We start from the raw sequence: 12,415 nt of genomic DNA, 5'->3' as shown, positions 1-12,415 counted from the left end.
CCCCCGCCCGAGCGCTTCCGGCTCTGGAAGTAGCAGAGCAGCTTCTTCCTGAGCGCGGCCGGCGGCTCGGCGGGGCCCCAGTCCCCCCGCACCAGCAGCGGGAAGGAGCACGGGCACAGCCCCTCCATGGCTGCCCGGCCGCTCCTCTCCGGCCGCTTTCGGTTTCGATTCTCGGCCGCGGAACCCGAGACGCCTGGGGCTCTGCCCAGTGCCAGCAACAGGCCGCCGCCTCCGGGCCCATCGGCACGGCCGGGGATCCTGCGCTCCGCCGCGCCTCCTCACGGGACAGGACCGGCCCCTCACCGCCCCGGGCTGCACAGCCCCCTGAGCCTCCACAGAGCCGTACCAAGTGTCACAGTGTTTTCAGCTTCTGAACTTGCACTGCTTAACCACCGGCTAACACTCGCTCTCTCCCTCCCTTACCCTTTCAAATGAAGTAATGATGCAAACTAAAATTACCACTTTCATCATTCTTTGCCAGAGATGCTTCCACAACCGTGGAAGGTTGCAATGGGTGTTTACTTCAGACCAACTTTTCAGCTAGCTGAGAAGTTTTCAACTGAGTGCTCAGGACTTTCTCTTGCAAAGTTTTGTTTTCAGCTATTTTGTGGAGTGTATTTTACCCTTGCAGCCAAATATGGGACACGAAAATAGCAGATAAATGAAGTTTTCCCCTCTAATTTCACTGAACATTCATTTAAGAATTGGATAAATAAATTAAAAATTATAAGCATCCAGCTAAGCCTAGGTTTCATCAGATACTCTGCTGAATGACTCATGGGGATGCCTTTGTTTCTTGGTGGGCAACTTGTTGCTCTGTTATTTCCTAATGCACTGTCCCAAGTGACAGCTTGTTTCCATGTGCAGAAAAGCTCAGTCACTTAGAAACAACTGGAATATTGGTATTTTACTGCATCCTCTGCTATTTTACTGCATGGAATAATGTAAAATATTAAAACAAATACACTAACACAAAACCAGGGCTGGAAAGACATCCCAGCCCACATGGAAACCAAACGGTGCCCACTCCTACTAAACCTGAAAGTCAAGGTGGCAAAGTTGTAGTGCCTATTTACAACGTGGGAATCTTAAAAAAAAAAAAAAAAAAGTAATACATTTTTGAAAAGGGGGTGGCATGGAGTCCAAACTGCCCCAAAACATGGTGTTGCAGGGAAGCTCCTAAATCTAAAAAATATATACAGCTATATGTGTTGCAAAAAGGAGGAAAAACCTGTACAGAAGAAACACACGTGGTATTTTTGTACTTTCTTTATTAGTTGTCCTCAGTAGCCTTAGAGAAATGGTTCAACTTACTAAAAATCATGTCTGTGTGACATACCACCACATAGGTAATTAGCAGGTTACTTAGGCACTGCAAAGTATCTTTATGATACAATTTAAACCTATATTGGATGCAATTGAAAGAATACAGTTTTATAGTTGAAAACTGATTTTAAAGCTATATTTCAGTTTAAGCACAATGGCAGGCACAGAACCAGGAGCCCACTATCAGATATGGACACAGACACTGTAACTTCCCGTTTGCTCCAACACAGCTCTCAGTATTCAGCACTTCTGCAGAGCTGAGCATCCATGTACCCACTTGTACATGATCCATGGCTAATTTCACATGCAAAACCCAAATCACTAAGGCAATTTCTACCATGAAAAGAAGCAGAAGTCCATAACCTTATCACAGCTAACACTGTCATAGCTGCATACAAATTTTAGATTAGATTACATATTTGCAAACAAATTTGCATACAAATTTTAGATTTAGATTAGATTAGATTACATGATGCCAGCCATGCTGACAGACATCATAATGCAAAGCTAAGAGAAGTGCTTCATCTAATAAAAGTAGTGGATCTAAAGGTTTTGCAAATCAGACTGAAGAGTTGTGGGGAAAAGGGCCGATCAGATTTGCTAGTAAAGCAAGATACACAAAGTGCAAACAGTACTGATACTACACTCCCAAGAACCAAATTTTGTAAAGGCTACATATATAGGAAGTATCTGATTTGTGAAAAGAACATACATTGTTTGATGAGAAAAGATTACTTTTCTTAGCTAACTGTGAAATACAAGCGATTTAGGTACTGCAATTAAACAAAACAACTTCCCTCAGAGCTTGAATAGTACATTAACTGCTGTATGTTTAGTCATTGCACTTAAGAGTTGAGAGTTGATCTACTCCCTTATTCAATTCCTTTTGCTTTCAGTTCTGATCGAACACGCTGCAGATAAGAAGGATCTGGGTAACCAAACCTAGGAGATGAAGAGAAGAATTGTTTGGGCTATTTCTGCAATGAAGCACTTAACAATTCTATGAAATCATCTCATCAAAGTCCTTTTAGAAATCTCTTCACAAATTCTAGGCAGGTCTTCCTCTAGAGAGAAAACAGACCCATATTGCCAGTCACAGAAGCGATACAGACAGCATAAAGCTACAAACTTAAGGAGCTGCTACATTTTGTTGTTCAAATTGATACTAAGAACTTGATTTTCAAAGCTGCCTGGGTCTCCCTTCAAAATGATAGGGTGTTTGGGTATATATCTTTGAAAAAGAAAATCAGACCTCCAGCGTATCCAAGTGAGCCTTCAATTCACAAACAAAATGGCACCTCTGGACTTGAAGTAGTGCAACACCAGAACTGCATACGAGGCACGTGATAAGCAAGAGAGAGGATTTGCACAGAGTGAAGGATAAAGTAAAACTGATACGTTTTGCTCTTTTAATGATCCTAGCCCAGTCAGGAGGATCCAGACATGCGCCTTTAGAGCTTGCAAGACACCATCTACCCCTTAGAGGCTGCAACAAGCTTGAAAGGACTGGTCCAAGATTCCCTCTTGTCTCTGCTGCAGGCAGCTCACACTCTGTCCTGGTGATTGCTCCTTTCATTTAAGTGCAGCAAGTTCTCAAGAAATACTGGATAGGGCAGTCATCTTCTCACTCAGAAAATCCTTTGACAGCTTGAACAGCCAAAATGGGGTAACCCTTTTTATGGCTGGGGCTGGCACTGTGTCCTGTGCTCTGACCCACTAAGTGCTGCACAACTCTTGGCTCCTAGCATCTAAAAGGACATGAAACCATCTCTGTACTACTGCTTCCTGCTGTTAGCTCTGTTAAGCAGAATTTCAAATCACGTTTTACAACATGATGAGTGCCATCGTTACCAGGATTATAATGGACCAGCACCTGCTGGTGCACAACAGCAGGTAACAGGAGAGGCATAAATCAGGAGTCCAACCTTAGGTGTCATCAAAAGCTCGTGGTCCTGTAGGTTCTAATCAAAGCAGTTATTAACTAAGTGCCTTACAAATTCATTGGTGAATGAGTAGTCTGAGGAGCAGCAGAACACTAAGCTCATCCTTGTTCCAACTTTCCAAATAGGAGAAGGTGATCTGGATCCATAGGGCATTCCACAATCACTCTGTTAGTGACAAAATCTGAAAGCCCTAAATGTGGAAGATATTCAAGGCAGTCTTCCTGACATATTTGAGTAACAACAGTATTGCACAAAGACAAGACTACTTACACGGTAGGTCCTCCCTCCATGGCAGTTTTGTGGTGAATATCATTCCATGTGATAACGTTTCGTGCACCAGTAGTACGTGACTGCCCCACTGTGAAAATCAACTTTTGTTGAAAGGCCCTTCTGAGGAGCTGCAGAATTTCTCGCCCTTCCTCATTGTCAGGTAAATATGCTCTTCGGTGATCTGGCCCATAACGCTGCCCTGGGTTTGGGTGACTGCTCTGTTTTGCAGAAAAACAAAACCAAACCACATCGCATAACATAAATCATTCAGAAGGACATAGCACAACTGATAACTGATTCTGAGTTTTTTCTCTTTAGATACTTTATTTCATACAAATTTCATTCACACTTTTTTGTCATCGCTCATGCACCCATTGTTATTTTTAAAATTTGTTTTTCCCTGTTTTCTCTCCCAAATGCATGGTGCTGCACCTGTGACTTTTTAATTTACTCCATTCTCAGTTCTAGTCACGAATCCAAGCCCATAACAAAAGGAGATTTCTCACCTGGAAAGCTCTCACCAAACCAGCCCACTATTTATTTTTGTACATTGGTGTCCACAGCAAAGAGAACATCCCAGAAATTCTCATTATACTTGCAAAACTGCTTATATGATATCACTACATAGATTTTGGTTCAGTTATTCCCACTGTACAAATTAAAGACAGGTACCTCTGTCCTGGTGCATATAAAATGGAGGCTGATCATCTGACTATTTCATTCCTACTGTATTTACTTAATCACGCCCAAAAATATTGAATTAAACACTTGCATATTTGTACAAAATAAAGAAATGTCCTCCCTGAAAATGCATTCAAATAATGGGAAAATAATTAATTTTGTATTCAATATTGGTTTTGCTGTGGGAAAAATATCTTTAAGAAATATTTAAGCATACTTACAGTTTGAATACCACCATTCATATCATAGTCAATTTGAATGGTGCCACAATTGGGATAACCAGGAAGAGACAAACTGATTGTTCTAACTGACATTGTTCCCTCTGGTTGGTTTCCTGTCAGGACTCCACAGACAGTATTACAAACTGGACAAGTTTGTTTATAAGCCATGGCTGTGTCAATGCAAGTTTTGCAAAATGCATGTTTGCACTTTTCTAGTATTTTTTTATCTTCAATTGTGTCCCTGCAAATTGGACACTCATCATCTTTTTCTTCTGTCTTTGCCTGAGTCTGTCCTTCAGAAGAAAGGTTATTCTTTTGCCTGACACTGGACTTCTTAGATGCTCCTGTAGCTTCTTGAGAGCTGAGGTCAGAGGACAGTGGTGCCCTATTCCCAGTTTGTGTCCCTACAGTGCTCAGAAGGGACTTCATGTACTTTTCAGCAGCACAAAGATGGTCTGGTAAACCCCTTATGATTAACTCATCTTCATTCTTCTGAAGTTTCACATGAAGATCTTCAAACTTATCATTAAGTAGCACACTTAAAGTTTTCTTCTGATATTCTGAAAGCTTCAAGCTGATGACTTTTTCTCTTAACATTGCAGAGGCACTCTGAAATGCATTGATGAAACTTTCAGTAGCATGTGATGACATATCAGAAGTTTCGGATTTAGGCCTAAATATTATGGTCTTCTGGCCATATGACTTCTCTTTTATTTCTACCAGTGTATCAAATTTGCCATTTATGTTTTCAATTTCTTTGTTTAGTATGGTTTCCAACAATTTAAACACCGAAGCATCAACTTCAATTCCATCCCTGTATTTGTACCATTCAGATATTTTCATATTCTTTTCAGCTTGGTTGTTCTCACCTTCCCCTGCTAGAAATTTTAGGGCAGCTAAAATATCACTCCCTGGACCACGGAGTAGCAACTGATTCCCTTCCTCTTTAGCAAGGAGATTTCTAAACCTTTCATTTAATTTTACTATTATCTCTTTTAATGTGTCACTCTTTGTTATGGGAACTTTTTCCTGTATCAGATCTTTTGTAGCTTCCTGGAAAGTTCTGATAAAAGAATCACTAGCTGCTTGTAACAATGCAGGACTTTTATCAGAAGATATGTATATGAATGTGTTATCCTCATCATGACCTTTAATTCTTATACATGCTCCAAACCTTTTGTGTAGTTCTTTGATTTCCGCTTTGCGGGTATGAATAAAATATTCATAGAGAGCTGTCACAACTGTAAACTCAACCACTTCTTCAGTATTCAGGCCATTTTCATCTTTCAAACCATTCTTACATTCAGAATGTGAAAAATCATGGTTTGGGTCTTTGCCTGCAAGGATATCTTCAAAGTAGTGATAAGCTTTTTCAATATCTGTAAAATCTCCTGTCAATTTCTCAGAGCCATCCACGCCAGGGTTTCCTTCTCTCTTTAAATTTGGACACATAATGGTAATTTTCTCCCTTTGGTCTTCAGTGAACATACTGGTATTCAAAGTAGCAGATACTGTAAGAAATATCTACAGAAAAGACAAGAATACATCAACATTAGTTTTCCCTAAGGTTCTCTGCTTGCTACTTCTGTATTTTCAGCAGGGAGAAGCTCTGTCCATCCCAGCAGTGCCAGATTACTACAAACAAGTTTGCACACAGTTATTTCTTTTATGTCACATACACTAACAGTACAAACAGGTGAGTAACACAATCTGCTTCTAAGTCAGCAGCAAAAATGAAATGCCCTAATGTCACCAGCACTGCAGGAGGAAAGACAGTAACTGCGATTTAGGCTGAGACTGTGACCAGCACTCCCTGATCCAACCTCTGACAAGAGTGTTAGCATAACTAAAGGCAGGCAACCTCTGTGGCTGAGCTCATTGTGTATTAGGCCCTTTTCCAATCATTACCAGGCCCTAGAAGTCCTGCACACCAAGCAGACAAATTTTTTTCTTTCCCTCCCTATCACCCTCAAGGTTTCTGGACACCAGACTGACCAGTGTCCTCCTTACTGGCCTCAAAGGTCCCAGGTACCCTGCCCACCCGGTGCTGCTGACCCCATCCCAGAGCAGGCAGGTTGAATGGCACTGCCTACAAGATCAACCAGTTACAATTCCTAACTGGGAATGGAGACCACAATTGTGGCTGGACAGTGAAACCCACAGGACCCCTTGGTGGCCAGGGAGACATCCACTGCTCTCTGCTTCCTTTGAGGACTGACTGGATGACACAGATGCTTTTATGTGTTTTCAAGTCTAGATTGTGATTGTTCTATCAATACAGCAACCCAAGTATTAAGATATGACATGACTTGCAGAGGGTCCAGGTGACTAGAAACCATAAGCTGAGCTGTGCTATCAAGCACAGTGCTACATGACTTACAAAACTGTCCTACACTGATTCTGATTTGTAGAAATCCTTTGGTATTCTGATCATTAACTCTATGCTTTTTAAAAAGCAAAAAGCTTTAATTGTTGATGCCTTGTGAAGGCTGACCTAGAACAGAGACTAGATGGAGTTAAAGAATAAAGTAGGTATTTATTAGAAGGCCTCAATGGATCCACCTTGGGCAGCACAAGAGCCCAGCCAGGGCTGCACCCAAGGTGAACCAAAATGGTCACAAAATGGATGAGAGGTCACGAGGTCTCTCACTTTTGTAAGTTCTGGTCCATTTGCATATTGGAGTTAATTGTCCACTTATAGTCCACTGTTGTTTATGCTCTTGGGCCTGAGATTTGGACCATTTGTCCTTGGTCCCCACCTAGAGCAGGAATTGTTTTGTCTCCCTACTCTGTGAAGAGAGCTTGCTATCCCCTAATATGAAGCTCAGAACTACACACTAAAGCAGTACAGAATCTGAAAAATATAAAAGCCAAAACCTGAGGCACCATTATAACTACATCTTAGTGTAACTACATCATTGTTCTGCCAAGGATCCCCAAAAGAATCTGTCTATCCCCTTCGAGCCAGGTTACACAGACATAACATGTTTTAACATGACCTGTAAGTTATATTTCATTGTTCTTATTAATATTAGACTTTCTAGGTTTCACTCATTATCTTTCCTTAAAATTTTCCCAGAAGTCATGCTTTAGTAACTCCAAGAGTTAGGGCAGAAAACAGGATTCTGAAAAATAATAACAAACATGTTCGCTTCTGCAGTTCACACAGACAGAAGGATAGGGAAATTTGCAGTATAGAAGCCAGGTAAACACTATGTTAGCACATGCTATACTCCAAAAGCTTTGCTATGTTACCAAGCAAAACAGGGTAAAACTCTCTGAGCCACGTATCAGTGTCTTGGTAGAGCCACATCCACACCACATTGCCCTATCCCATGTCCCTAAACACAGCTGATCTTTTCTGTGTAACTTTTAGTTCAAAGTGTCTGAAATCATGTTTGAAGTCACATCACAGCAGACTTTTTTAATGCTGAAGAGATGGAGATAATTAGGGTTGCCTCAAGGTGCAAACCATATTGAAAGAGTAGGTGGAAAGGTGGAAGAGTAGGTGAAAGGTGTAGGTGGAAAGGATCCAAATCTCATACAATTCTTCTACCTTTTGGGAGCAGCCCTTGGTGCATACTACCCCCTGAAACCTGCCAGAGTGCTGCTTTGGGGAATAGTGGCTGGCACCTGCCAGAGTCAGGCTGGAAAACATGCTGCCTGTAAACATGTGTAGATTGACCTCTGGTCCGACACTCAAATGTCACTCCTGGCCCCCAGTTCATTATCTAAGATCACATAACTGACATTTTTTTTGGCACAAAATATTTAAGTGCAACATAAAGAACTCATGGAACTACAAGCAGGGCAGGTTGTGACATTGCTGTTCCTGATATACCTTTCTGGTAAGGTCTTCCTTTGCTGTGGCCCCATAGCCACCGTTGTCCCACTGCTCCAGCTGGGGCAGGGAAGGGCCAGCAGTGACCTTGCTGTAGCTGGCAGAGGCGTGCGCTGTAACCCGGCTCTTGCCCGGGTCCCCTTCTTCCGGCAGGATGACTATCTCGTAACATCTTTCATCCAATTCCAAGGTGTGTTTTGAGCGGGATTCCACACGCTTCCTATCTGTGGTAATTTCAGAATGACAGAATCACAGAACTGTTATGGCTGGAAGGAACCTCTGGAGATCATCCCGCCCAATCCCAGGAGCAAGGCAGGGTCATCCGGAATGTGTCGAGAGACAGAGACGCCACGACCCTCCTGGGTAGCCTGTCCTACTGCTCTGCCACCCTCGATGTAAAGTTCTTCCTCATGTTAAGGTGAAATTTATTGTGTTTTAGTTTATGCCCTCTGCTCCTTGTTCTGTCGCTGGCTACCACCGAAAAGTCTGGCACGCCTATAGGATATTTATATGAATTAATGAGATCCTCTCTGAATTTGGACAAAGGCAGAGAAGCCTGATAAAGTTACCTACAAACGTGATGGTCACCAGCGGCCCTAGAGCCGCCCCTGCCCAGGGGCACTGAATGGTGCCTGGGCGGCCATTTCCAGTCCCCTCACAGCCGCTCCCCACGCCCGGCCCGTACCTTGCTCCTCAGAGAAGTCCACCCAGTAGGTGCCGGCCTTGGGGCCCGGGCGCACGTTGCACTCGCCGCCCTCCGACCGCTTTCGCGACTGGAAGTATTTCTGGAGCTTAGAGATCGCCTTCTTGGTGTCGGCGAGGGCAGGGCTCACCCGCACCAGCAGCGGCGCGGCCGCCATGATCCCGCCCCGCCGCCTGCTTTCGCTTTCGCTTCGCGCTCCGCCGCTCGCTTTCGCTTTCGCTTCCCGCTCCGCGGGTGCCGCGGGCGTCCGAGCGCGGCGGGAGCTCCCGGCGGGGTTGAGGGGAACAGAACAGTCCCGTCCTGTTCTGGCCTGGCGCTCGGGAATGGCTCCGCCCGGCCTCTCACTCCTGAGAGTTATTTGGGGCCGGAGGAATCTGAGGGTAACTTCACCCACAGAGCTCCCGCAGCTCCGACCAGCATTTTAAACACTAGAAAACTTCGTATAGATGTTTGAAAAGCTGGTGCTGGTTTGATTTCAAACAGAATCTCTCCTGTAGGAAGGCAGCTCACGTACTTTATTGCTTGTAACATTTACTTTCTCTTTTTTTTTCTCTTTTTGTTACAATAGAGTTACGTTTCAGATTTCCTCAGAGGGAAGCCCGCTTTAGGTAAGCCTCTCATTTAGCCATCTGCGAAGTGTGTACTTGTACGTAAGTTGAAAACTGACAGCTGCTGCCAGCAAACCGGAAAACAAAAACAAAAAGCAACCTGAAATTCATAATTAATGTGAAATAGACACGGTTATGAATCAACATTATTATTAATTACTTCAACAGGACTTTCTTGCATTTCTCTTTTAAAAGCATGAACTCAGAAGTCTTTTAATGAGTCGGCATGTATGCTTTATAAGTGCAAAACGTCAGACTTTTTACAAGCAGGTAGTATACCCCAGAGGAAAGTTCAACTAAACTCACACAAATTGATTTTAACTAATTAACATAACTGCTGTAGTATAGTACTGCTGACATCTGCCAGGAGAGGGCTGTATAGCCATAGTAATACTGTAAAAACTGTTCCTTAAAAAATGTGGTTTAAAAAGCCTTTCTGAGTTCATACAAAATTCCATACAAAGAAGGAACTTGCTTGTGGGCTTTAAGTGCAGACCAAATGAGACTCATAGAATTAAAACTCAGTATAAGATCTCTGTGGCACAGTTAAATGAACCTCCTTGGGTTCTCTAAACCTCTGAAAAGGGGAGAGAAAAGATTAGAGTGTGTAAAAAATATTTAGCAATGGCAGTTGGATAAAATTGAGAGCTATAAACCACACTTCTAGATAAAAATAAATGTTTTGATAGTAATACCTTCTATTTCACTTTATATTCTGTATCCTAGGGTCAAACATCGTAATGGATGAGGTCAATTTGATGATGCCCATCAGTAAAGATGCCTATGAAGCTCTCAAGAGAAGAGAAAACTGTCTAAATAATCTCATTTCCAAAAGGTTTGCCTGTACGTTGGCCTTTAGAAAAGCAGCAGAAAGCACTGGTGAAGTATACAGGAAAAAAGTAAAGTCGGGCATTGACGTTTGTGTTTATAAGGATGATCTCACCAGACACAAGGTTGATGCTGTGGTGAATGCAGCCAATGAGTATCTTGAACATGGAGCAGGTCTTGCTCTTGCCCTTGTAAAGGCTGGAGGGCCAGAAATAAAAGAGGAAAGCAAGCGTTATGTTCAAAGGTATGGAGAAGTCAAAGTTGGTGAAATAGCAGTGACAGGTGGAGGGAAGCTTCCTTGTAAGAAAATTATTCATGCAGCTGGTCCAAAGTGGCATCTTCCCGAAAAGGAAAGGTGTTGTGATCTACTTCGCAACGCTATTTTGAATGTTCTGCATTATGTTAGTGATCCAGGAAGAGCTTTAAAGTCTGTGGCTATCCCAGCAGTGAGTTCAGGTGTCTATGCCTTCCCAGTTGATTTGTGTTCTAAAGTGATTGTAATGGCTGTAAAGGAATTTGTTGAGACAAGTCCCCCAGGCTGTCTCAGGGAAATCCGCCTGGTGAACATTGAGGAGTCCACAGTGGCAGCCATAAAGAAGGCCTGTGAAAAGTTTCTGGGTGATACCAGTTCACTTGAAGAGACTGTGCCAGCTTCGCTAAGCTCACCTTACCTCATACATAAAAACATTCGCATGCGCATCATAGAACAACACCCCAAAGATCTGAAGGTAAGTCTGTCCTGTCATTTGTGCAACATGGTGCTGCCTCCAAGTCTTTGCAGGATTTGGAGCCCAAGAGTTCAGAACACATTTTGTATCAGTCCACTAAATGGTTTTCTTCTCAGTTTGACGAGAATTTACACATGGTAATTAAATCATAGTAGCAAGGAGTTGGTTTTTGTCTAAATGGGTGTTGAACTTTAGAATGTTTTTATTTTGTTTTTGTATACATGCTGTTATAACAGGAAGCAGCTAAAGATTGAATGATTTAATAATACATCTCTGCGTTAAGGTTTATCTTCTTCATATGTAGGAGTTCACATTTTATAATGTACTCCGTAGAAGTAGTCTCTTACTTTCTGCCTTGCCTTTTTTCCTATAATTTATGTTCTCATAACTCCATTACTGGAATTATTCAGCAAACACTGAAACAGATGATGTGCACCTTACCTTTAAATAGAGCATTACTTAAATTGTTTAACTTTTTAGCTAGAAAATCTGATGCAAAATAGATTACCTCAGTCATAGGAATTCAACAGAGCTCTTAGACTGCAAGGTACATCACAGGAATGGTGTTTACTTTTAGCAAATACTATATCTTAAAAAATAAATAAATTTTTATTTTAAAGAAGTGTCATAATTTAAAAGGAAGTTTGTTTTTTGGTGTAAGAACAAAGGATTGCAAAGTTGATCTTGCAGGGAATTTTATTAACCAATTCTACAGCACTGAAAGATGCACATGCCCTCAAGACCATGAGGAAAACATGTTCTTTTGTCTTTAGAAAATATTCAACAATTAAGGTTAGAACAATTACTGCTGTTATCAGCATTCTGTAAACAAGTTTTTTGTGGTTTTGATATTTGAAATACAGCGCACCTAGTATGGGAATCTGCTTTTTCCACTGGAAACAATTTGTATTGGAAACAATCTTAGCTTTGCAGTTCCCTTATGTGTACTGCCACTGCTATTTGGTGATGTGTCCTTGCTATCCTAAGGCTGGGATGACAGCCACATCCATAGTTCTTTCCTGCTGATAACTGGCACGTGGGTCGCTTAGATAGTGAGAGTAATAATTCTGTTCAGTGCACTCTTGATGACTGGAACAGCTTTGTGCACACTGTTGGTTTCTGTGCCACTGCAAAGTGCATACTTTGATGTATTCCAGTGCTCTAGTAGTAAGTAGTAGGAAAATTCAAGCAGCTGATCTGTGGCAGTCAGGCCTCTGTACAGGAATTGTGCTTAGAAAGAATGCTCTCTGTAATAGCAAGGCTTGC

At 42.2% G+C, this 12,415-nt stretch overlaps 2 protein-coding genes across 2 annotated transcripts in view; one reads left to right on the top strand and one right to left on the bottom strand.

Annotated features, from left to right (window-relative positions):
• Positions 1-1,297: 1,297 nt before the first annotated feature.
• Positions 1,298-9,142, bottom strand: DTX3L (deltex E3 ubiquitin ligase 3L). Its single transcript, XM_005416020.2, has 5 exons — positions 8,968-9,142; positions 8,283-8,506; positions 4,442-5,965; positions 3,540-3,757; positions 1,298-2,268 (listed from the first exon to the last, which is right to left on the bottom strand). The coding sequence occupies exons 1-5, from the start codon at positions 9,140-9,142 to the stop codon at positions 2,199-2,201; spliced, it is 2,211 nt and encodes a 736-aa protein (XP_005416077.1). The 3' UTR covers positions 1,298-2,198.
• PARP9 (poly(ADP-ribose) polymerase family member 9) overlaps positions 9,141-12,415 on the top strand; it is an 8,927-nt gene continuing 5,652 nt past the window's right edge. Inside the window, 3 exon segments of the mRNA XM_005416019.2 lie at positions 9,141-9,219; positions 9,483-9,593; positions 10,320-11,147. Of these exon segments, the coding sequence (XP_005416076.1) occupies positions 9,141-9,219; positions 9,483-9,593; positions 10,320-11,147 (1,018 nt within the window).

The sequence above is a fragment of the Geospiza fortis genome, unplaced genomic scaffold (assembly GCF_000277835.1).
Source record: "Geospiza fortis unplaced genomic scaffold, GeoFor_1.0 scaffold112, whole genome shotgun sequence".
Lineage (NCBI taxonomy): Eukaryota > Metazoa > Chordata > Aves > Passeriformes > Thraupidae > Geospiza > Geospiza fortis.
This window is presented reverse-complemented; position numbering and strand designations above follow the sequence as displayed.